Genomic DNA, 26670 nt, shown 5'->3' with positions numbered 1-26670 from the left:
AACTTTTTCTGCATTAAAGAGGAGAACCTGCAATAAGTCTTACATTAACAGAAGTGAATCATTTTAGTTGTCCATCATGCTTTATTATCTAGGGTTGAAACCCTTAAGCTAATATAACAGAGACTGGAGTAATTAATCTTAGTCTATCAGATAATTTTCTTTGCAGTTCTTAATGTTACACACACATATACACACACACACTGTTGTGTAATCTTGCAGTTGAGTTAAAGGCTGAGTAATGGTAAATTCTGAAGAGGGTGTATTTTATTCTTGATATCCAATTTAAACAAAAATGCTTGGTTCCAGTGAAATCCTGCTTTGTAGTAACCTTCCATCTCTGTGACAATGAGTCAAATTCCCCCAAAACTGTCATGTTTTCCTGTACCAATGAGCTCCATAGGAAGGTTTCTTACAGGGTTTGAGTGGCTCTCTGTGGTGACAGATGTTTCTGTAAGTGCTAAACATTAAATACTTGTGTCTTCATTTATTTGAAATAACTGTCAGTACTTCAGTGTGTCTGACACGTATATTGGAGGGGTTAGATAATAACAAAAAGATTGCTTGGTGGTTTTACCATTCGTATGAGACACAATTCTTAATTGTTAACTGCTGTCTTTAGAGAATATTTCTTCCCTTGATAAAAGAAGAACAAAAGAATAACAATGTGATATTAAACATAAACATGGAAATATTTTGTTGGGGGAATTAAAGGAATTGGTTACAGTCAAAGATGCAAGTCCTTGTAATATTAGAACTTGCTGCAGAGCTGGGCAGATATGTAAGGGTGCAGTACTGAAGTGGCTTAGAAACATTTGACCTCGTGAATAGCTTGATGCTTTTTATATGCAAGAGTTCCTTGCAGCATCCCTTAAAAATACTTATTTTCTTTACAGACTGACTCCAAAGATTGGGTTCCCTTGGAGTGAAATCAGAAACATCTCTTTCAATGACAAGAAGTTTGTTATAAAGCCTATCGACAAGAAGGCACCAGTAAGTATAGCTAGACTGGATTCCTGGATACTGCATATGAGCAACTAATGCTGTTTCATCTCAAAATAAAGTAGTCTTTGGAGAGGATAAAGCTGCACATATTCTAGGTGCAAAAGGAGTGTTAGTATTTAGAGCTGTCCGCTCATGGCTCACTTCCACACTACTGAAAGAGTAAAAGCCAGTTGAGGACCATGGTGATCATTGACCCTGAATGCTAGGGTAAATGGCAGTATATGATTTCTGTGGAAGAACTGAAATGTAGCTACCTGTGAATGTTGCTTTTCAGTACTTACAGATGTGTTTGAGAGTTACTGCAGTAAAGAATTAGGACTTACTTTGACCTGTTAGGAACATAAAGTGGAATAACTGGTATAGGTGGATCTCATTCTGTCAGTCTTGTGAAACACTTGGAATAGTTGAGAAAGGCCTCCTCTTCTCTTCCCCCACCGCAGTACTTGGCCTTGGTGGGTGAGTACACCCCTGAGAAATAATAAGCTGTTTGGCTTTGTCAAAGGGTGATGGCTTATGAATTTCTTTAACAGAAAAAGATCCTCCTAGTAGTTTAAAGGGTACTCATGCACAGTGTGCTGCAGGGCTTTCCTCCAGATAACCTGGCTTTTGAGGAAGAGGAGCTTCTTTCTGTGATGCTGTTAGTGAAAGCCAACAAAAACTCCAGAGAGATAAGAAGCTGGTCTGTCAGGCATGCGTTCCTCAATAGAAGAGCCTCTTGGGCGTGTTGTGCACATTATAAAGCATTAACCTCCTGTTTATGGATCACAGCTTTGCATCCACTCCCCAACAGTAAATCTGACTCAGTTTGAAATTAGAGACTTGCAAGAAGCTGATACAGAAAGGTGTTAACATTGAAAACCTCAATTATGTTTCCTGCCTCTGCCTCAATTGCCCTTTTCCCTCTGGAGTTGAGTTCAAGCTATGTCTGAAAGAAGAATTTTTCTGGACAGTAATTCTGAGCACTCAGGAAGTTGTGTGGGCCTTTTCATATGCTTGTGTCTCCTTTGAAAAATGCAAGTAATATAACTACAACAAAATACTCAGTCTACCCAAGATGTGGGTTGGCAGCTCCCTTTAATTTGGAGGATTCCACATGTCAGTGTTTAAATGTACTCTAATGTAATGGGTAAAGTCCTGTGGCATCTTGCCTAGAGTAAACTTGTTAATTTTTAGGCCTGTCTGCCCACACACTTCAACGTCTTCAGCACATTATCATTACAATATCAAGCCAAGTTATGTGTGACTGGGGGAGACTGGGGGTAAGGAAAGGAGGTGGGGATTCTTCTGTGTTATATCAATGTTTTGTCCCTTGGTTATGGCCTTAAATGATAAATGCAGCCACCGCCTGTGCCCTCAGTCTTTGCCTCCACAGAAGTGAATCTTGCCTCAGGGTAGAACGTGTTCATCACAAGGTACACAAACTGTTTTCAAAATGACTTGTCAGGAGGTTGGATGAATAGCTCACAGGTACAGCAGTGTCAGACCAGTACAGCTCAGAATGGCTCTTGCAGGATTTTGGAGGCTGGGAAACAACACACTATGCCGACTGCCTCTTCTGCATCAGTGTGTGAACTGGAAAAATGCATTAAAGGAAACAAGTCATTGTCAGCATATTCACGGTCATCTTAAGAGTACTTGAAGAGCTTTTCATTGTTTCTAATGTAACTTCTAGTTTTTCCAGAGATAAAACCATTCTATGATTCTACAATTTTATTGGAAGGGACCTTGAAGATCATCTAGTTCCAACTCCCCTGCCATGAGCAAGGACAAAACACAGCCACAACTTGTGCTTGTGAGCTCAGGCATTTAAAAACATGATCACCGCTGTCATGCGGAATTGACACCCTGTTGTGCACCTTCTTATTTCCACCTCCTGCTAGCAGCAAGGCAATCCATGGGAGAGTGGTTCTGGGGAATGGGTGCTGGTGGTAACGTGGCAGCTTGCCTACTGCCCGTATCACCGTCCTCACAGTTCTGAAGAACAGGCACAAAGATGCAGAGTTTATTCACTGTCTAAGCTGAGACTGTGTTGTAAACGTGCGGCTGTGGACTCAGGAAAAACCATCAGGCAGGTGATGACCTTGGCCCTCTGTATCCCTTTCTCAGATTGACTTCCAGGAGCTCAGTCTGGTGTGTAGTTTTTCTAAAAGCCTGGTTAAAACACAGATAACAAATTTGAGCTGTTCTTTTGGCTGAACCAACCAGAAATTTTGGAATATCTTGTGTGTTGTCACTGCCTGCAACCCAGTATTCAAAATAATCCTTATGTTTGCTGGTTCCAAAAAAAGAGCTGCCATTTGACATTCCAGTAACAGCATAGGTCTGCTTAACTAGGAAATGCCATGGAGAAGAAGGAATGACATTGCAAGGTGTTTCTTCTCTTTCTCTGGAAAAAAACAACCCAAAACCCCACAGATGGTGCCTTGAATATTGATTTAAGCAGATCAGGAAATTCTACAATTACTTTAACAGTCTGTAATGCATTTTTAGTTTAACGCTTTATCTTCTGGTCACAAAACCTTGCAAGCTGAAAAAACTAATTACTCAGTACTAGAGATCTAGGAGTAGTTGCCCAGATGGTTACCTGCCAACCCAGAATCTTCTGTGACAATCTCCACAAAGACTCCTTTAAATGGAGATTGTTAATTTTCTCTAACAGATACCTTTTCTAGAAGAGTAACTTGTCGATTCTATGTAGACTTTAACTGAAGAATATAAATAAGTTGTTTTAGCTTCAGATGATACTGTCAGTCTTTACTGCTATATTTAAGTGGCTCACGTATGTGTCTTGATTGCAGTGAAGTTAGTGACAAGATGCTGGGAGAAAGCATGCTTGGAAAACTGACTGTCAGGTTTCTCTTCTAGGACTTTGTGTTCTATGCCCCTCGTCTGAGAATTAACAAGAGGATCCTGCAGCTTTGCATGGGCAACCATGAACTGTATATGCGGCGCAGGAAGCCCGACACCATTGAGGTGCAACAGATGAAAGCCCAGGCCCGTGAGGAGAAGCACCAGAAACAACTGGAAAGGTGAGCTTAAATACAATCAGCAGAAATGGGGTGGCAGAGATGAATGCCACCGGTGCCACAGCAGGGCTTGGCAGGCAGCTGTACCTGCAGGGCAGCTGGCAGCAACATGGCTTTTGCAAGGAAACACGCAAGTAAAAGCACAGTGGGCTCTTGTGTGGTGGTGCACACCCAGAGAGAGCTCCTCCTGGATCCTCCTGAGTGTTAGGATCCGATTTCTGTGTTAAACCAAGGGATGGTCGGGAGTAAGGAAGAAGCCTTCAAGGGTGCACATGGGTATGCTGTGAAGAGGAAAGAGGGGACTGGGAGACCTGTTACAAGCACAGAAAAAGGATTAGCGATTCCTTTGGACTTCCACTACTGGCTGCAGGTTGCTTAGGGTTCAAGAAATCATGATGCTTTTCTCCTGTGTTTGTGGCTTATTTGCTATCATTCCCTCAGTGCTCTTGTTCTTATGCCTTCTTGGCTTCCCTTACATCAGAAGTAACAAAGTTATCTCTCTACTGTACCAAGTAGATTTGCAATACCCAGTCCAGGCTTGCGGTGCCAAGTCCAGATTTTCTCTCTCCGCATGTAGTAGCTATTTGGTGTTCTAAATTTCTGTGGCAGGCAACTAAAATAGAAATGTTTTTATGAAGTGGGGTATCCAAAACTGAGCAAAAATTCTGAAGTGATGAAGGAACAAGCTGTATCTATTTCTGTCTTCTGGCTCTTTGTTTTGTGGCAGTTGCTTCCCACTGAGCTGCCTGGAGAAATGCCCAGCCGGCATTCTTGTCTGGCTGTACCTTAGGTCTGAAAGTGAGCTTCAAGAATGAAATCTGTTTCTAACAGGCAACAACTAGAAAATGAAAAGAAGAAAAGGGAGACAATTGAGAGGGAGAAAGAGCAAATGTTGAGGGAAAAGGAGGAGCTCCTGGTGAGGCTACAAGAATATGAGGTGAAGACTCAGAAAGCAGAGAAAGGTAAAGTACTTGTACCAGACCATATGTATTGTGCTCCATAGGAGGGTTATATGGGTCACTACCTACGCCTAGCCTAAACCCTGGTGACACCAGGATCTCTTGGCAAGGCTTACTGTTACCTGTCTATGTGGATAAATACATACATGCACATACTGATACCAGCCAAAGTATGAAAGTAGCATACAATCTGCCAGTTGTATTTGGGAACTGAAGGGCACTAACTGTATTTCCCCCTGTTGCCAAGAGTGTTTAAGTAGTTTGGCCTCTTCCAGCAGGCAGTGAGCGTTCAGCTCTCAAGTACTTTTTACTTAGCTCCTAACAGAAAAAGTACTTTTGGAAAGAGGTCTTTCCAGTGAAAAGGAAGCTTCTGTTTCAATGCAATTCGAGACAGCAACATCTGGTCCTTGCAATTAAGGGCACCAGAATCATGTCAGTGTTGCAGGCTTCAGTGCATATATCTTGCAGAAAATTGAATCATGTGCAGCTGACTACTTCTGAGTTCAGTTCCTTGATGTGTTACACGAATAATTACTTTGAGGTGCACAGTGAAGGGGTATTGCAAGCAGGAGTAAAGTGCTTGTCATGACTTCTGCAGTTACCTAGGAGACTGCCTGTAGTTCCTTTGCTTTGACCAGGCTTATGCACTAACCACATTGATTCATCTTGTTCCAGAGCTCTCAGATCAGATTCAAAGAGCCATTCAGCTGGAGGAGGAAAGGAAACGAGCCCAGGCAGAAGCAGAACGTTTGGAAGCTGATCGTTTGGCAGCTCTGCAGGCCAAAGAAGAGCTGGAGAGACAGAATATGGACCAGATAAAGAGCCAGGAACAGCTGGTAAGACCCAGTCATTTTTGAGGGTAAGAGATACAGGCGTGTTAGTATGCCCTTTGGCATACTAACATATAATAAAGCCTTTTTCTCCAGAGAAAAACATGGTGAAGTAGTAGACCCTGTGATAACATCATTGTGGCATTGGCTTCTGTCATGAGCAGTCTGCTTTTTAAGTCTTAAATTCTTATTCAGTCTTTATTACAGTGGAGTGTAACACTTGGGTCTTTTCTCAGTCAATAGTGTTTGTTTGCTCTGTGTTTTGTTTTTTTGAAGAGTCCTTGTAATTCCAGTTTTATTATTTAACAGGCTACAGAGCTTGCAGAGTATACAGCCAGGATTGCACTTCTTGAGGAGGCAAGGAGGCGTAAAGAGAGTGAGGTTGAAGAGTGGCAAATCAGAGTGAGTATCAGCTTTACAAAGTTGCTCTGGAGCTCTGCACTTGAGCAGAGCATACCACAGTGCTTAGCCTGATATGACATCCCTAAATGTGTAGACAAACATCTGCAGGCCAACAGCGAAGGGCAGACTTGTGAGGAATGTGCAATATGTCTGTAAAACACCTTTCTTTCAACAAGCCCTCAGTCAAAATTCAAAATTGAAGCCTGTATGAAACCTAAAAGTGTAATTATAGTCTTGGAGACATGGGGAGGAAGTGGTACATTGTATAAATGAGGTATTTAATCCATGATGCAATGTCTGAAAACATCACATCAATCAAGAGAAGATGCCACACTGGAGGTACCAGTCCTGAGGAGTGTGTGCTGTTGTCCATGGCTTCCTGGCACCTGGGTTGGGAGAGTTTAATAATTGGATGCACCAATCCCAACCCATGCCAGGCTCAGCGTGCCTGGTTCTCCCAGTGCCCTTTGGCATGTGCTGCAGAGTGCACAGGAGGGCAGAACCTCTGAAGCAGCATGGAATCTGACTGCCCAGTATGCGATTGCATTAAAATGCCAACCAGGGAACCAGAGTTCTTGCTCTGTGGAACCCATATCTACAGCCTACAGCTCTTCAAATGGAGTGCAGGATGAAGATAATTGTAGATTCCTGCAAAATTGTTCTTCCTAGAGTGTGTTGTGTTGGAAGATCCTTTGTTCAGATCCCCTGCACATTACACAATTACACAGTGGATGACAGTACCACTAGCAAAAATGTTTTGCTTAAGACCACAACAATCTGTCAACTGCAGAGATTTAATTCCCTCTTCTTGCTTTTCATAGCAGATTGAAAAAAGCGGGGAGACAAGTGTTAAAGCGTTCATTAAGCCTGGTGTAAAGCAAGAAATGCATTTAAAACTATTTTTCACTCTCTGCCCAAAGGCCAAGGAAGCTCAAGAGGATCTGGTAAAAACAAAGGAGGAGCTACAGCTGGTGATGACTGCTCCACCTCCACCCCCACCGCCTGTCTATGAGCCTGTTAACTACCATGTCCATGATAACTTGCAAGATGAGGGATCTGAGTACTCTGCCTACAGCGCAGAGTTCTCCAGTGAGGGGATCCGGAATGACCGCAACGAGGAGAAGCGCATTACTGAAGCAGAGAAGAATGAGCGTGTGCAGAGGCAGCTGAGGGTAAGACAGTGGAGTAATTGAAACAATTGTTCCTGGAAAATAGACCACTTAACTGCTTGGTTAAGCACACAAAGCACAATAGTTTCTCTTCATTTACAGTTCCTGTAGGCAGTTGGAATTAAATACAAGATCTACAATGGTTACTGTCATTGCTCAGGCTTTGAGATTACTTATTCACATTATCCATAGCGTTTATGGAAAGCATGTGTTGTATCTCTGTCATTGTTAGATCACTCTGTCCAGTCATCTAACAACTGTCAACTCTCACCAAAGAGCACTGCTGTCACCAGCTGAAAGCTTCACATGTATAATCTGTATCTGCTGTCCTTGATATTGCAGGCATTGACAGATGAGCTGGCCCAGGCTAGAGATGAAAACAAGAGGACCCACAATGATATTATCCACTCAGAGAACATGCGACAGGGACGTGACAAGTACAAGACGCTGCGGCAGATCCGGCAAGGCAACACCAAGCAGAGAATTGATGAGTTTGAGGCAATGTAATGAATGATGTTTGTAACAAGAAGGAAGGACTGTGGGGAAGGCAGATCTTAATGCTGTATTCTTGTTTTGGGGGTGTTTTTGTTGGTTTTTTTTTTCCCTGAGGAGGGGTCACTGTATGAGACGTAACAAGTGTTCTTTAAAAACCCCAAGGTGTTTGAATCTCCCTTTTATTCCGTATCTCCTATTAAATTTGGTATAGTTAAAAAGTTATGGTACCACTGATCCTGGTAACTTGCTCACGCCTTTGCTTAGTGCCAAAAGGCCTTAGGTCACATCTCTCTTTAAGCAAGCAGGTGCTGGATTCAGCTTGGTCTAAAACTAAGTGACTGTGGGCAAATTTTGTGCCATATGTCTCTGTATTATTAGTTACAGTGTAAAGTCCAACAGTTGGAAAGACAGGTTGTAGAACTCAGAATTTGTGAGCCCTGTATGTATGTGTGCATGTGTGTTTATATACCCTGGTTTTTATCCTTGGTCTTGATGCCCACAGCCTGTTCCCTACCCCATGCACACAGAAGAACTGACACCACCTCAGAACTGCTCTGTGTAGAAATTAGGCTTCTTCTGGTTGCTGCTCTCAACTGGAGAAACTCTGCAGTGATGGCACAGGGACACTGATACCCTCCTCCTGTAACACCTAGGCAAATATGCTGTTGGAATCTAATACACTCCTGTGTTTGCATTCCAGCTTCATTACTGATCAGTTATAGTGTAGTATTTATATATATATATATTAAAACCACGCAATATGTGGATTGCAGTAGCTTAAAGGGAAATAGTTTTGCTCTGTATATTTTGTTACTTTTCAGATTAAATAAGACTTGCATCTGTAAAAATGCCTAAACAATGCTTAGCCTGGTACAGTGCATTAACTGATTATTTGCTACAAAGCATTATTTGTAAAGATCACTTTTTTACTTAATGAAAACTTACTAGGTACTCATGATCCAATAGATACAATTTTACTGCACCTATTTTTCTAACAAATTTTCTAATTTTTTTAAATGTGATTTAAAGTTTCAGACTCCAAAGATGAAGGGACTGCTTGTTTATATCACAGTTGTATTCTCTCTAGTAGAGAGCATTTCTGTGACCATTCCTTCCCCTCTTAAGTTCCCCCTTTCCTTGAAAATCTGTTAGAAAGTGAGATACAGTATGTTGTCAGTTCTTCTCTTCCATTTACACCATCTCTGCTGCTTTATACTCGAGTTGAATTGTGTGTGTTTTTTTTATTTGCAGCAGCAAACATCTAAATAAAAGATCTGCAAAGTAACAAAGGACTTGGAGTCAAGTGGTTCTTGTGTGGGGCATATTGTGTATCAGGTGTGGATTTTCATCTAGTTCCTGAGCTTAGCATATAACTCCCTGTGTCTTTTAATTCTCCTTAAAAGCCACATTACCTGGGAAGGAAGAAAGGAGAGTACTATCTGTAATGGCTTGAGGTATGTAACAGCAGCACTTGTTACAGTTGTATATACAAAGTTTCTGCTGACTGTAACTACAGTTCACAGTGAACTGACACAGCAGCTGGGCCTTAAGCTTACATGAATAAATTATAACCCCAGCTAAACTCCTGTTCTGTGTGCCATATGGATCAGACTTGTTAATACTGTCTTACAGCTGATAAGAACAAGGAACGTCGTCCAACCACACTTTTCTGTTAACTGTTGTCCCTCACTCCTGCTGAGGAGTGCAGGACAATTCCTTCAACATATAAAACATCAAGATGAGAGTGAAGGCAGGTAACTTTAAGGTAAGTTATTTTTCTCTAAGACTTCTTCCTATCTGTGATTAAAGAATGACAGTTCTATGCCCAGACCTGCATCTCATCTGGCTACTGTTGCCTTGTCACCACAATGCATTTCTGAGTTTATCACTCCCAAAGAAACCTTATACTCCAGATAGACACACAGATAACAAAGCCTTAACCTTTGGAGCAATAAAACCTCACACACTTTCAAATGTATAACTCTATGTTCCACAAATGCTGGACTAGGTATGCTTGCAGTATACCTTCCCCCAGACCCGAAAAGCACATGCCACTTGAATTGAAAGCTTCACACATGGGGAAAGCTGTTGTGCAGTTCTCTTATGATTTAAAGTTTTCCTTGTTTGAATGCAGGACAAGTGTAAAGTCCATCCATGTGTTTGGTCTGCAGAGTACTTCCTGCCATTGGAGCACTGACTGAGAAAGGGTGGTAGAGCCAAACCATTCCACTGCAACAAAGCAAAAAGGAAGGGCACAGTTACTTTTCACGTAGTCTTACCCAATTGACTGGACAACAACGAACCTGTTTCTTTAGCTGTTCTGTAGCTCCTAAGGCATTACTTGCAATAAATTGTAGCTATATTTTTGATGCATTATTTAAACCCTGTTAAACTAGAATCACTTACTAAAGAATTCAGCCTGCAGCAAAGAAAAAGTTTCTGCTTACGACTAAAAGCAAAGGAGCAAGCAGGTTATTAATAGTAGCAGCATGGCACTAGGTCTCATGCTGCGATTCATCTCCAGTCACTTTAATGCATTACTAGGCTTAGAGCTTGAATAGTTGTCTTCACTCAGGAGCAGGTAGCTCCTGCTCTGGCAGAAAGGAAGATGCTGGGTAGGACAATCAAAAGAAGTTCACAAGGCAGCTTGCACAGCACTGAGTTATTAGTGATAATACTCCCCTAAAGTGCGTGTTGATACCATAACACAGTGTCTGAGCAATCTTTTTGAGCCTTTCACCTCTGAGAAGACAGACTCCATGGGGCAGTCTTCAATTAAAAGTGAAACACGGCCTATTCAGTGAGAAGAGGGCTTCTCAAAAACTTCTCAGCCTTGAGAGCAAGCTTCCTCACTTGCACATACATTAGAACAGAGCCCAAAACTCAGATGTTCAATAGCCCCTTCTGAGCAAGTTTCACTGTATCTCCCAGTGACTGGATTGTTTTGTGGATGTAAACTGATAAGCACAAACATAAGGAAGGTTGGAGTCTAGTAGGTCATTAGTTCTTGTGCTTCCTTTATATTAAATAGTATTTAAAATTAACCAATGCATAGGAAACAGCTCAAGGAACCGGTCTTCAAAATTTATTAATGGAGCTCTAGATGAGTTAACTCCACCCAGCTTTTCTATGCCTGCCTTAGCATGGCTAGGCTTCAGTCCTGTAACTTACCATGATAACAAATGGCTTTCCTGAAAATTCCCACTGACAACCTTGAGCTTTTGCAAAGACCTGAACTAAAGCGCATGCAGTGTTTCTTACAGGATCAAAGCCCAAGACTGCAAGGCACACAGCAATAGGTGATAAATAGCACAGTGTAAGTATTATTTAGAATGTAAAGTAGATGAATTTCTCCCAAATTGCCTTCGATTTTTCATGATAAAGAACCTACTTGCACCAAGTGTAGCTCCTCCTAGGAACTGATCGCTTGAGCTGGAAGTTGACTGGTCCCAGACAGTCAAGTGTAGACATGACTGCTGCAGCTGAGCTGGGGTCACACCATCAAAGACAAATAAGTGGTTCCACTGGGGATAGGCTTCTTTCTTCCAGACAGGAGACTTCTGCTTTACCTCTGGTTGGTCTGGAAGGATAAGACAACTTCCCCAAAACAATGAGAGTTCAGCAAGGTTACTGATTTCTCAATCAGAAAACAGAACATTTGCAATAATCAACCAGGGCCCTTTGGTTTGCTTTAAATAGCGTGAAAGTTCAGCTTAAGTGCAAGGTAGAACATGGTCCCAATGTGTTTATTTTGGGACTTGTTCCTTTTCTTGTCTGCCTTCACTGTGGGTACAAGTGGGCTCTTCTAGTCTGTTCGCCTTTTGCTGTCACTGACTGCTGAAGAAATCTTTACTGCCTGTTCTGTTACCTAATTCTGCCCAAAACCTGCTTTTGAATAGATAAATTTCTGGCTCATTTCACTGAAGATTGGTGCTGCAAACAATGAAATGGCTTTATGTGATGGTGGAAATGTACCCCAGTATCATATTTCCAGTGGCATCTGGTGCTGGACAGTAAGAAAGTAAGATGATCCCACATACAACAGTCCCTCTTCTTTAAAAATGTCTAAAATGAAGAGGATAAAGGTTTCCTTTTAAATGTACCCAAAGATATATTTAATTCTGCAAAGACACACATGAAAAACAAGAATTAAAATACCCTCTGATTGGCACTAACCCAGCCCCACCCCCAATATCTAAAACCACATACTTGAACTAGCAACCTCTGAATTTTAATGACATGAGTCACTGCTGAAGTTCCATTCAGGACCCAAAGAGCCAGTGGGACCTATCACTGCATTGCTGAATGCGGCTGTTGTGCAGGCACCCAAATGCCATCATTACAAGGAATGTCTAAGAGTGTGGACAATGCCACTTTCAGGGGCCAGTCTCCTACTGAAAACATGTTAACATGTACATTCACACAGAACGTGTATGACATTTTCTGTTTGAAGTGTTAAGGTCTCGTGCATACCCTATAACAAATGGGTTTGGCTTTCCAGAAGCTCTCAGCACAGGCAAGTTCTTGGCCCCAGTTATCACAACCTGAAGCTGGCAGCTGGGAACGCCTTGGTCTTTTCTTCCTGCAACAAGAGCATTTATCACATGAAATAACCAGTTAGTTCAGCTGAAAGCTTAAGATGTTGCTATCAGTAAGCAGGAAAATGCCTAAGTGGTACTACTGTGATAAGGACTCACAGTGCTAATACAGGATCATTTTGATCATTTGAAAGATTTTAACCTGTTTGTACAGGGTAAGACTCACACACTCCCCAAAAAGGCAAGTAATGAGTAGCAGGTTGCTTTGTGATTCCTGTTCCAAAGACCGAGCTTTCTGATGTATTTGTATTAAGTAAATACAGGGCAGTACCTACAGGAGTGTTTCTCTGAAACAAAGCCAGAAGCAGGAGAAGTAGCCGAATACAGTGCGATTCCGCTCCTTTGTTACAGCTCTAGTTATAGAGACCCAATACACAGGCATGCACAAGGAGGAAAAATGAAAGAAAGCAAGTTGGTAACTTTTAGGTCATTTGGAAAAGCAAAGGAAACAAAATTAGCCTAACAGCTAATTAGATCTTCATAATGGCCTCTACCTTGTGCTGTGGTCCTGACACTTGAGAGAGTTATTAGAGCTCTGAACCTCTGTATATCTCACTGTGATCTAGGGAGGCAATTTTCCAATGAGGATGTCCTATCCCTCCTCCTCCCAAGGTGTTTCTTTTACTCCACCAGCAGGTGCTTGCTCTGATACACTACAGCAATACTTAATGTATCTTACAAGTCTTTTATTTCCAAAACCTGAATCCTGACTGTACATGCTGAACCTAACACCTTCTAAGTGAAACAATCTCTCTTAAATGAAAACACTGGAGGAAGCTAAGGGTGCTGGTTGGTACCCTTGCAGCCATTTCTTTTTCACCTTTTCCCCAAATTGGCAGACTCCACCTTGGGCATTAAAACTGCACCACCTCCAGAACAAGGTCTACCAGCAACACTATGACTGGCACAAGCTTCCCAAACAGCTGGCTTCATCATACTGCTACCACTATAATATGCAGCTTTTGTTGGCATTGAAAAGAACAAAAAAGATGAAGTTGGCAAATGTTTGGATCTTTATTAATTTGAAATATAATACACCACAAACCACTATTTGCAGTAAGTGTTACCAACCCCATACAGGCATATTATATGGACACATTGCTAGTCCCTCATTGATGTCAATTCTTTTCTAGCCAAGGGATCCAGCATACATAGTGATGTATGCTGAAACATTTTATACCTTCAAACTGGAAACTTTTATACTGAGCTGGTGCTGACAGTCTTGCAGACACGAGGAGTTCACCACTGTATTCGATAAGATCATGTTCAGGTTTTTCAAGCTGAAGAAAGGAACACACAGAAATTTGCATTACTGCAAACATCCTATTCCACGTCCTTCTCACAGTTTATTTATGTTTGCAACATGTCCTTCTTAATGGGCTGGATTGACAGCATTTTTGCCTCCATCAGTCTCAGAAGGGTGATATTTTTCATAGCTTTTACTACATCTTGCTTTTAAGATACAACTAAGCACAAAAACTAAGAATCACCTTTGGCTTGAGCTGGTACCAGCTGAACAACTGCATTGAGTCCTCTTGAAAATCCCATGCTGCCAGTGGAATCACCACTTCCCCCAAAAACACTCTGTATTTGAGTGCTGCTGCATGCCACACAGAGATCTGAAGCTGCCGACTTCCCAGCTGGGAGTATTCAATCTTGTACTGGAAAGATAAATATTATTTAGAGGGTGAATGCAGGCCCATGCCCATAACCAGGCCAGCTACAGCATGGCTGAAGGCACCTGGATACAGACAGAACCATGCTGTCTGAACATGCTTTGCAATCTGCATATTACTCCACTATTTAAATGCTAAATAACACTCATCCAAATATGAAATCACATTCCAGAAATACCTTGATGTGCCTTGCTAAAGATTCTGGTTATTAATTCAGAACTTGAAATAATTCTTGCCCATTTCTGCTGGTGGGTTTTTTTGGTTTTTTTTTTCTCTCTCTCCCTGTCTTTGTTATACACTCCAAGCAGAATTCGGCTACTCTGGAGGCCAGTTCAGAACTAAGGTGCTAACAAGGGTGCTCAACTTCCATTCCGGTCAGTGGACATCTTCTCAATACAGTCAGTAAGAAGAAAGAAGTAATTCAGATGATCACTGATTACAGCCCTGATCTGCTCCCAAAACATAGTTAGAGCCTGTTGAGACATTGTTGGGTACCTAACATACCCACATAAGACTGGCAAATGTGATACCCAGCCTAGAGGGAACCTACATCCACCTGGGCTGGAAGCTGGAGGCAAGGACATCACTACCCATACTTAGGCTGCTGAATCACAGGCTGGGTGTAAGCTGTGGAACTAATCACCTTGGGCTCCAGTGATTCTCAAGAGCACTTAAAGACCTCTCACACATGGAGCTACTCAAATGTAGGCACCTTAATCTGCAGCTGAATCTCACCAAGTTGGATCTTGGTGTCATGATGCAGTTTACCTGCACTAGCACTGTGATCTTCTGACCATTTCTACTACTCTGGAAAAATTAACAATTAAACTAATTCAAAAGATTTCTAACAAAACTATCTTTAGTGTTCATAGAGCCAGTTCAGGTACGGCTCTCACCTTCCCTTTTTCAGTTCTGCACGATTCGGCATAGAAAAGGGACTATAAAATTAGGACCAGTTATTCCAAATTCAGAATCTTTTTTCTCCCAGCTTAAACCCTATATACAGACTTCAGGGTATATAAGAATCCCGTACATTACTTAAATTTTTTGTTGTTGCTATAGAATTTTACAATGGTCTTTTCAAACATATTGCCGGTTTTACTCACTAAAAATTCTTGCTCATATGCACCAAAAGATGGGAGTAACACTGAAGCTTTTGTGTAGTTCAAGGACCAACAGTACAAGTTTTTCCCTCCATTAACTTCTCTTTCTTATCTTTTCCAAGACAACACATAACTGAAGAAGTCATCATCTTATGTACTACTGCAGCTCATTAACACACACAAAAAAAATTGATTTGTAGTGATCCGAGTACAAAACTGGAGCTGGGAACAACAAAACTAATCCAACTGGCCATCATATTTGAAAAATCATGGCAGTCAGGTGAAGTTCCCGACGACTGGAAAAAGGGAAATATAACCCCCATTTTCAAGAAGGGGAAAATGGATGACCCAGGGAACTACAGAGCAGTCGGTCTCACCTCTGTGCCTGGCAAAACCTTGGAGCACATTCTCCTGGAAGGCATGCTAAGGCACATGAAAAACAACAAGGTGCTTGGTGACAGCCAGCATGGCTTCACTAAGGGGAAATCCTGCCTGACCAATTTGGTGGCCTTCTATGATGGGGCTACAGAACTGATGGACAGGGGTAGAGCACTTGGTGTCATCTACCTGGACTTGTGCAAAGCATTCGACACTGTCCCGCACGACATCCTTGTCTCTAAATTGGAGAGAGATCAATTTGACAGATGGACCACTCAGTGGATAAAGAACTGGCTGGATGGCCGCACACAAAGAGTTGTGGTCAATGGCTCAGTGTCTGGCTGGAGATCAGTAATGAGTGGCGTCCCTCAGGGATCGGTGCTGGGACCAGTCTTGTTCAACATCTTTGTCGCTGACATGGACAGTGGGATTGAGTGTGCCCTCAGCAAGTTTGCCGATGACACCAAGCTGTGTGGTTCGGTTGATACGCTGGAGGGAAGGGATGCCGTCCAGAGGGACCCTGACACGCTTGTGAGGTGGGCTGATGCCAACCTTATGAAGTTCAACCATGTCAAGTACAAGGTCCTACACCTGGGTCGGAGTAATCCCAGACACAGCTACAGGTTGGGCAGAGAAGAGATTGAGAGCAGCCCTGTGGAGAAGGACTTGGGGGTGTTGACTGATGAGAAAATTAACATGGGCTGACAGTGTGCGTTCACAGCCCAGAAAGCCAACCGTACCCTGGGCTGCATCAAAAGGAGCGTGACCAACAGGTCAAAGGAGGTGATCCTGCGCCTCTACTCTGCTCTCAAGAGACCTCTCTGAGTATTGTGTGCAGTTCTGGTGTCCTCAACATAAGAAGGACATGGAACTGTTGGAACAAATCCAGAGGAGGGCCACGAGGATGATCAGGGCACTGGAGCACCTCCCATATGAAGATAGGCTGATAAAGTTAGGGCTGTTCAGCCTGGAGAAGAGAAGGCTGTGTGGAGACCTCATAGCAGCCTTCCAGTATCTGAAGGGGGCCTACAAGGACGCTGGAGAGGGACTCTTCACGAGGGACTGTAGTGATATGACAAGGGGTAATGGGTTAAAACTTAAACAGGGGAAGTTTATATTGGATTTAAGGAAGAAGTTCTTTACTGTTAAGGTGGTGAGGCCCTGGAATGGGTTGCCCGGGAAAGCTGTGAATGCTCCATCCCTGGCAGTGTTCACGGCCAGTTTGGACAGAGCCTTGAGTGACATGGTTTAGTGCGAGGTGTCCCTGCCCATGGCAGGGGGGTTGGAACTAGATCATCTTAAGGTCTTTTCCAACCCTAACTATTCTATGATTCTATGAACTTCTTCTGGGTGGCATTACTCAGCTTCAGCTTCACATTTCATTAAGTGTCTATGAAGCAAAAATAATGGCTTCTATTTTCTACACACAGCTCTTACAAGGATGCAAGAAGTAATACTGCAAGGCATTAAAGTATTAAAAGCACAACTACTGTTGTCTGGTGGGATTCTTAATGGTTGCAATTAGAACCACAAAGAGATGGCCTGGCATCAATTGCACAGGGAAAAGGAAGCAGACAGTGTTTTATTGCTGGTAGAATTCAGTTAGCATTCGGCTAACTGCAGAGACACACTCCCAGTGGCACTGACAAAGGGTATTGATTGAAAGGGATACTTGTGTAAAATACATACTGCTCTGCAATGCACCCACTCCCCAAATGTACAAAAGAAAAAAAAAGCATCTATGGAAGACACTTTGCTTTCCCACAAGGTAACTCAGAACAACATGGAATTAATTAGTAATGCTTTCATGGACAAAGGCAGACTCTTTTAATGATTTACAATTTACCATTGTAACTCCAAAAGCATTTTCTCTTATTTGGACTGAAAACCATAATTTTTTTCAATTACTGTTGTCAGTGACTCTTAGATTCACCCCATTAGGACAATTCTGAACTTGCAGGATTGTACATTACAAAGACAGACATTACCCTCGAAAAGCACACTTAGCAGCACACAATTGCAAACAGTACCTTCAAAGTCTCATCGAATTCTGGATCCACTGTTCTCTTTTTGACAGTTGTCTTCCGCTTACTCCGAGGAGATTTATCAGGAAGTAAATAAACCTTAACATACCTTGTAGAGAGAAGGATATATGGAAGGTAACCAGAGAAAAGGGTTGGTGAGAAGCAAACAAAGAAAAATGAGGTTTTCCTTAATTCTTGAACAAATTTCCTGGCTATAATTTTCCAAGCAATAAAATGGCAAATTGTGATCTATATCCTTTCTCAGTAAAAACAGAGGCTATAAAGATCCCTGTATACCATTCAGCTAATATGTTTCAATTCTAATTGTGAAAGAATCACTATCTGAATAAGAATCTTCTGTTTTCATACTCTTGGCCTCTCATACAATTGCCACCAAGGTAGTCACCTTGTCAGCTATAGTGACAATTTTGTGACAAAAATAAACAGCGTATTACATACTCAAGAAAAAAAAATATTAGCTCAATTAACTTTAGGATCATTGCTGCTTGCTCATGAAGAAAACATCTCATTTGTACATCAAGTACCATGTAGCAAAAAAAAAAAAAAGGTATAAAATCATACAAAAAATGCATAATAATTTATGGCTTTTACAAATGCTACCTGTTATAATAGCCACTATAGTGAAAGTGGGAGAGCGTCTGAAGTGCTGAAAATTGCCTTAACATTAATTCAAGGAAACCCAGTAAAAAATGTCTGGAAGCTGAATCAAGCTTCCAATGATTCCTACCCAACGTTTCTTATATGTAGGTCATGTGAACGTTAAATATTCACCTTCATGAGAGTTCAGAGGGCTTGAGTTGTGTTATTGCTTCAAAACTAAAGAGTATTAGCAACAGAGGGTGCTTGCTCACAGCTTGGCAGGAAAGGAGTGACTGTTGACATAATACCAAGTATTTTTTAACTATGTTTGTATACTTTTCAGATGTTATTATTAAAACCAATTTTAAAACAGCCTCTTGATTAACTTACTCAAAAGTAAGATCAGCTGTACCTCATATTGTCAGTGCAGAGCTTACACATCTTCCCTATTCCTAAAGAGTATTAGCAACAGAGAGTGCTTGCTCACAGCTTGGCAGGAAAGGAGTGACTGTTGACATAATACCAAGTATTTTTTAACTATGCTTGTATACTTTTCAGATGTTATTATTAAAACCAATTTTAAAACAGCCTCTTGATTAACTTACTCAAAAGTAAGATCAGCTGTACCTCATATTGTCAGTGCAGAGCTTACACATCTTCCCTATTCCTTCCAAACTTACCCATAGGCAATAACTTTTTAAAATATCAAGATACTAGAAGTTTTAGACTCTTACTCTATCACCCCAGACCAATGTAGTTAAAAAGCAGCCAGTTCAGTCAACGAGCTAAATAATTCAGTAGGTTTTAAAAATCAGCTAAAAGTCTGCTTTCTGGCAAGTGCGTTAAGTGAATACACTGACTGTACTTTTCCGGTTGGCTTGGAAACCAACAGAAGTATATAAATACATACCAACAGAGAGCGTAATGTTCATTACACAGCACTTCCCACACTGCCTTTCAGGCTTCCTGCAACTGTTTGCCTGGCTTAGTTACCAGTGGACTCAAAGAACCTTGAGCCACTTCTGATGTGCTCCCAAATTGCCCTGCTTCACGAGCTGTTGTTCCAGAAAGACTCCTTTAATCACCAAGCTCGTCTTTATCAACACCTTCTGTAAGGTGCACAAAAAACATGTGCCTTCTGGGTGAGGGTGACTTCAAGTATGTATATGTAAAATGGGCTGGTATATATGCTGAATGTTCTGAAAGTGCAAATATAGCACACAATGCTATATTAGTCACAAGATACAGAAATATCTTAAACCCAGAATATTTTCCTTGGTTTTTTTCTGCTTCTCTACTAAATACTTACGGGTTACACTTCTTCTTCTCTTCTCCATAAGCCAGGTTCTTGCATCTCTTGATACAAATTTCTAAGATGCAAGCTTTGAAGATATATCTCATGGCAAACTCTATTTCTCCCATGACATTAGCTTTGCCAAAATTTCCAGACTCAGTGCAAGTGCTGTTAAGACTATACAAACTGCCCTAAGAAAAGACAAATGTTTGGGGAAAATAGCTTCAGATCAAACAGGACAAGACATGCATTTTCCTCAAAGGTCAGTATCTTTACAGACATGACTGTAGAGCTACTGCAAATCAAGAAGATTTAAAGTAATCTGACAAGACATCCTATTGCTTCCACAACAGCCCTGAAAATTATGACTGTAATTACAATTTTGCTGCTCTGCTTTTTCCTCTCTGTAAGCTCTCCAGGCTAAGAAAATGCTTTCTTTGATAATATCTAGATCTAGAAATTGTCTCCAAATAAAACTGCCATGTGGCTTACCAGGAGAAAAATGGGATAAGCATCTGAAAGGAAGAGAGTGGGAAAAAAAAAAAACCTCTGAAATACAACATACAAAATGTTGAACTAGACTGCTTTTAATATGTAGCTCATAGTATGGTACACTGCCGAGATGTTAGGTTCTATCATGTATTGCAGGAAACAAAAGTGGCCTTGCACACCGAGTAAATTTTCTACAATATGCCCCAAGTCCATATAAAAGTGACATACTCCATACTGCAGCAGACAGTTCAGGAAATATTAAAATACAAAGATATCCAGTTGTTGTATGTTGGTGCATACAGAAGGTATTCCCTAGCTCACCTCAGCCACTCTGTTCTCCTTTTACCTACTTTCACCTATGCAGCAAAGGTTTGGACACTGTCCATCCATAGATAAACAGCATTTGCATCTATGGAAGGAAGAGACTGTAACCCTTTCTGTGGCCCAGCACAGACATGTAACTTCATGATGCTATCTAGACTTCAACATAACATATTATCAAATCAATCAAAATAGTTTGGTCTCCATTAATTTATAATGATATTCTTTAAAGTTAGCCCTAGAAATCTTTCGCATAGCATATGTCACAAGGACATAATTGTTGTTGTGATTAATCTCAGAGCAATACTGCCCTAGATTTCCAAGATATGTGTTAGATCACTCCTCCCTCTGAAAATAAACACCAGCCTGCACAGGACAGGTTAACCAACAAGCTCTACATTGCACAATCCAGCAGCTAAGACTGCAGAGTAGTGTTTAGATCATATCTCTCTCCCATGCAGAAGCTCTTCCTCCTTTGTGCAGCTTGCCAAATATTCTTTTTAAAATTTACACCAACAGCCTAATCAGTTTAAAGCAGCTATCTACGCTATCTTGTAAGATCTAAGTAACATACAAACTTGACAAAAAAATGGTCAGAGCACTCAGTGCTTACTGAGCAAGTCACAAGAAGTGTTAGGACTGTTTTGACCTGATGCTTCTTGCATGTAGTATTGCTCCCTCCATGAGATGCACATCAGTGTGTAATCGATCTCCCTTACAGCTTTGTTCAGCTCTGTTCTTTCACTCACTGACATTTTTATTCATCTGAAGAGAAAATGTTTAGTTTCCACCAAAATCCTTCATGATAAAGGAATGCAAACAGATTTTTGTCTTAGCTTATATGCCCTAAAAAAAAGTTCTGCAAAGTCCCCAGTATTTATTCCACTGAATCTCTTATTTATTTAGAAAGGTTGGATGTATGTTCTGATTAATGATGTTTGGACCGAATATCACTGTATATGTCTCCATCTGATCAGGAGTCACATACATTCAATGCAGAAATCATTCATCCTTTTGGTTCAGTAAAGAGGGATTAAATGACTTCATGTATTGCACTTCTGCTGGCATGACTGAAAGCAATTTCATCTGATATTTTGGAAGATATATTTTCATGGAGTAGTCATCAATACCCAACACCCATAAGGAAAGTTTAATGGAACTTGACCTTTCCCCTTATAAGATAGTAGAAAATATTTCAGTTTTAAGCCTGGGCTCTCTATAGCCCAGATCAAATGGTTGTCATTAGAATCACAACTGTCATCCAAAACTTATCCATTTGTCAGCTTAACACCTTGACTCTACAGTGCAGTAAACTATGAGCATGAGGGTTTATACTCACAAGTGTGAGTATAAAGTGAGCAGGCTGCTTTAATTTTAATTCCCTAAAAGTCTTTTTCATTTCCTTCTTTACATCAGTCATGGATTCTTTGGATACCCCACCCTGCTTAACCTCATCACTAATACATAGAAATTACTTTCCACAGTCAATTATAGAGGCTTGAAAGCATGTGCTGAATTTATTTATAGCTGGCTTCCTTCTCTCTCATTTGCAGTATTCAGAATGCCATCTATCAGAGGATGATTCAGTGCCATCCTCTAAACCTATGAACTGCTCCCCTGGCTTCCATCATTGTCAGTTTCCTCTTCATTCACTGACATTCTGACTTTTGAATTTCCACTGACATTTCCTTTACCACAGCTCTTACAGAATAACAAACCCCTTCCATTAAATAAAGTTTTAAGAGAAAAAACTATTATTCAGTTAGAAAGAATAGTGTTCACAATTCCAACCCTATAAAATGGGAAGAATGTTAGTTGCATTTGCAAAAATCAGAGAAAGCTGATCTATCAATTATTCATTATTAATGGATATATCCATCAATTATCCATTATGAATTTGATTGGACTTCTGCTTCAAAAAGTTCAGTGTTACTCTGGAGACTGTGCCAGAGGCAGTTAGCCTTTCATCAGATACAAACTCAAGTAAAAGTTTTCCTTTGTTTTGTAATATAACCCAAAATACACCAGCATTTTGCACAAGATCTTAGCTTTTGTATCTGCTCCCATCAGACACCTGTTCTGTTGGGCTTCTGTGCTTCACCCTTTAACTTACATGGTTTTTGCCATCACAGAAAACTGCATCACTGGTAGGACTGGTTATTATGCCTTCTTCCTCCTTGCAACTCCTTTTGGTCAGAATTTCACTGTCATTTTGGGCCCCAGTAATGAGCTGTTGAAGACTGGGTGTACTTCTAATCTGTAAGAAATCCAGCAAGTAATTGGGGGGGTGAGGGGGGTGGAGGGGTGGAGTAGAAGTGGGGGTGCGGTGGTCTTGTTTGTTTGTTTGTTTTAAGAAAAATGCCCTGATTCCTTCAGGAATGCTATCCTATCAGAAGAAAATTCAGTAAATTGCTGCAATTCACTCTGATCAACATCACACAGCTGGCACACTTTCAAAGACAATTTAGTAACACCACTGAATTATTAATTTGATTTGCAACTCTCCCCATCCCAGCCAGTAGTATATTCATAATTTTCCAAACATAACACAACCTAATCTAAGGATCAGTACTGCAGCAATTACTAACAGTCTACTAATAACAGACCAAAAGTAGCAATATACTAATAAAAGGCCTTATTAGTCTTTAACAAACCAGTAATTTTGTGAAAGAAAAAAAAAAAACAACAAACCAACACAACCTTGCCTCCAGGAAACTCAAAATAGTATTTTGTAATAGGCATGACACATGCCCATGTCTACCTATGCAAGAATGAATGCAAGATGAAAGAGACTTGGAAATAGAAACAGATTCACAAGTTCTTATTTAACTTTGATTATAGACAAAGTTTACATTTCTGAGGTGTTCTTGACTTTGCTTTGACTAAGTCCATCCCCCTTTCCAATTTTCCCATTAATAATACCTGATAATTTGTGAAAAATTAACATATATAGTAGCAAAACTCCCTGAGATTTAACTTCAGCCACCTCTGTTACAAGTAACAACAGTTTATAGAATGAAGTGCTGAAAGACTAATACATAAGGCTAGAAATAAGCTGAAAATAGATTTTAGCTCATTCCGGCACACCATCACCCCTGGATAAAACAAACTATGAAAAGTACATTCATAGCTCGATGTGTAGGAAAAGAGTGAGGTAAGAAGCTTTACACGGTTAGGAGCTAATAAAATAATTTCTTAAAAATAATGTATAACAGGGATTACCTGAAAGACTGGAAAAAACATCGTGTAATTGAACCAACAAAAAGGACTGCAACATATTTGCATAGAAGAAACTACATACACTTAAGAAACCTGGGAACCCCTCCCACACAGTCAGCAGAAAGCACTAAAGAATGAGGATAACAGAGGAGATGATATATTGACATTACTTCTGGGGAAATAAAACCAACAACACAACACACACACACACACAAAAACCTCACAACAAACTCCCCCCCCAAAAAAATAAACCACAGGATGTGCTAAATCCAAACCACTAGTGTGTTATTACATACAGAAATTGCTACAGGTAGTAACTGCTCTACTTTAAGAATAGATGTAAGAATTCATTAAATTCTCTTGTGAAAAGGAAACAAACAGAAACCACATTCAGAATAGAGTCTCATAAATGCCCAACCACCACCAAACCATCATATTTCTCAGTAGAGAAATTGTCTTCTGCTTTATAAAGCCTGAAACACCACGAATCTCACTTGCTAACCAAAACAACCTACTACATACTGAATTTTAGCTTCTACTTGGATCAGAAAAGACTTCTCTATTGTGTTAAACAGAACATAAGTAACTGACAAGGGAACATAACTAACAACAGTAAATTAGCAGGTCACACAAGCAAGACTCTCCCCTAGCCCAGCTCTAACATCTAAAGCAGCATGCATCCACTGTCACAGGAGAGATAACCCACAGCTACTGACACACCACAAACAGCTTCCAAAGCTTCCACACATCTGCTTGTTTCCCCAGTGAGGCTGTTCCTTTAGTGAGCTTGGAGATTCTGATGGAGAAAGGCCTAAAAAACACTATTCAGTTAACTTCTTAAATCTGGATTTTACACTGGCTGCTAGTTCTTGCAGTGGGATTGTTTCTTCACTATTACTGAAGTTAAATATAACCTCTTTCTAGTTTAATGAAAGAATCAAGCTCTGAACAGATAATATGTTTGGAAAACTTCCTTAAGAAACAGATAATGCTTTTTGAGACTGAAGTGCCCCAGTCTTACACCCTGCACATTCAAAATGGCAGAGCTACAGCTATTACTTCCCAGCTATTCCTGGAGAAAAATGCATACTTTCTAGGCAAAACCACCCCACTGTTTTGATGCATTCTCTGAAAATGAGAATTCTTTCTGTGGTGGAAATCATTGCAAGTAAGATTTATACATCATATTTTGTTATAAATGTGAGTAGTTGTTTCACAAGCATAATTTAAACCAGGTCCTGTCTCTAAACTGAAGTCATACTTTTAGTAACAATGTAAACAGCTACCCTTACTGAAGGAAAACAAAGATGGAAAAGAAAAAAATAAATGGAAGAATAATGCAATACTGCCATTGACAGAAATTAAAACTCATTTTTAAAACCACAGTAAAGACACAAAAGCCATCAGATAAGTGCAAGGACAGCTGAGTAAAATTTCCTTCATATTAAAAACCCCAAATCTCTAAATGTCAGAGATGGCATTTACAAGAAAAAAAGATCAACAGTAATTCTAGTAAAACTAAAATTCTAGCATAAATATAGTCTAACTGGTTTGAATGAGACAAAAGCTCCACGACTCAGAGAAATAGTGCTCTGACACACAAAGCCCATTGAAATCTATCTTTCAAATTCTGTAACACAAAGGTGGGCATAAATTTAGTACCAGGTCTTTAAATGAGCAATTAAAATGCCACACAAATAATTTGTAATCTCTTACTAGTACATTTCTCAAGCCAAGTAATTCATATTCATCTTCATGACAGAGAATCCATATTGAATTCATGTCATGAATCAAATTCATGACAAAGAATCCATATTCATCAACATGACAGGCTGCATGTGATCAGCATGCAATGCAACATAGTTTAAGTCCATATTATCTCCAACTGCAATGTTTTTTTCTGCATTAAGAAAGCAGTGCTCTGCCAGTGGAATAAAGAAACTGAAATGTGGTTTGCCACAATGAAAGCAGCACTCCAGTACTTAACAACTGTTGCCAGTTTTGTTTACAGTATAATTGCATACAAAACCACCAGAACTAATTTCAGAGAGTTCACAGACCTTGCTGGGCCAATTCAAACAACTAGTCCATGTGGTCCAACATCCTGTCTCTTCTATTTATCAACACCTAACACCTCAGAGGAAAGTGAAAAGTGTGCACCAAGGGAGCTGTGAGGAGTATTTACCACAAGGTCTGGCCCAAAGCAAAAGCTTTTCTCAGCATCTAATCCAGGCACTTAGTAGACCACATTTACCTCAATCAGGTGAACAAGACAATTCAGTAAGTACCCACTATGCAGAAAATTGCGTACGGCAAAAATTCGGTTACTTGAGAGGTAAAAGTGCACAACACAAAATCTTCAGTGTAACTTTAAAGCAGACACGTGACATCATCTTCAGCCCTGCATGATTTGTGGAAAAACAGATGACTGGATTCTTCTCAAACTTCTCAAGAAAACACTGAAAGCTAGAGACTGTAACCAAAGCAAAAGGAAAAGGAAAGTTGCCCAACAACTAACAGCAGGCAACATTTTCTCCTTGCCAAATTAAAAAGGGCTTAGAAATTGTCAGGATGGGTTTTGGATGGTCATAGCTTGGCAGCAGCAAGAGAGGCAGGAAGAGGACAAAAGACAGAGCACCTCTCAGCAGCCTAACAATCACACAGCTTCAGGAGAGACTGTGAACAACTGCGAGTGAAATGACCCACTCCCACCCTGTGTGAGAGTGTTTGTAAAATCTCAGTCTAACATTTCAGCTGTGGGCTGAGATCAAGTGTTCAGACTCAGTCAAAAACCTTGTGAAGAATCAGAGTTCTGGCCATGGTCAGTGAACAACAGCTAAGCCCTGCTCGTATAATGAAAGCAAAATTTCAATGTGTAAGTCATTATTCTTACAAATATATTCCATTCCTGAAACAGCCCTTACAGTTAGAGACTGTGTAATAATAACAGATACCCTGCTTGTAATGTTGATGGCAGTGTCAGACTGGCTCCTTCTTTGCTTCCTTCTTTCCAAATTCTGCCCATGATCCGTGGTTAGGAGACATCTGTCAGCCATATCATTCTGGGACTTAGAGATTTCTG

The 26670-nt window shown here is 40.6% G+C and overlaps 2 protein-coding genes across 18 annotated transcripts in view; one reads left to right on the top strand and one right to left on the bottom strand.

Moving 5' to 3' along the window:
- Positions 1-9172, top strand: part of EZR (ezrin) — a 36059-nt gene extending 26887 nt beyond the window's left edge. The window contains exons 7-13 of the mRNA XM_065680675.1: positions 894-990; positions 3868-4031; positions 4860-4990; positions 5663-5823; positions 6127-6219; positions 7140-7391; positions 7731-9172. Of these exons, the coding sequence (XP_065536747.1) occupies positions 894-990; positions 3868-4031; positions 4860-4990; positions 5663-5823; positions 6127-6219; positions 7140-7391; positions 7731-7895 (1063 nt within the window). The 3' untranslated portion in view covers positions 7896-9172. The remainder of the gene's footprint in view (positions 1-893; positions 991-3867; positions 4032-4859; positions 4991-5662; positions 5824-6126; positions 6220-7139; positions 7392-7730) is intronic.
- Positions 9173-9850: 678 nt separating this feature from the next.
- SYTL3 (synaptotagmin like 3) overlaps positions 9851-26670 on the bottom strand; it is a 35187-nt gene continuing 18367 nt past the window's right edge. For 16 of the 17 annotated variants that reach the window (XM_065680665.1, XM_065680672.1, XM_065680661.1 and 13 more), the window contains 9 exons: positions 26543-26667; positions 22483-22626; positions 19572-19747; positions 17669-17771; positions 13972-14142; positions 13662-13761; positions 12357-12465; positions 11275-11480; positions 9851-10112 (listed from right to left, as the gene is read on the bottom strand). In XM_065680665.1, the coding sequence (XP_065536737.1) occupies positions 9985-10112; positions 11275-11480; positions 12357-12465; positions 13662-13761; positions 13972-14142; positions 17669-17771; positions 19572-19747; positions 22483-22626; positions 26543-26667 (1262 nt within the window). In that variant the 3' untranslated portion in view covers positions 9851-9984. Of the gene's footprint in view, positions 10113-11274; positions 11949-12356; positions 12466-13661; positions 13762-13971; positions 14143-17668; positions 17772-19571; positions 19748-22482; positions 22627-26542; positions 26668-26670 lie in introns of those variants that run through there. The other variant, XM_065680674.1, reaches the window with a different exon arrangement.

Source organism: Lathamus discolor, chromosome 5, assembly GCF_037157495.1.
Source record: "Lathamus discolor isolate bLatDis1 chromosome 5, bLatDis1.hap1, whole genome shotgun sequence".
NCBI lineage: Eukaryota > Metazoa > Chordata > Aves > Psittaciformes > Psittacidae > Lathamus > Lathamus discolor.
This window is presented reverse-complemented; position numbering and strand designations above follow the sequence as displayed.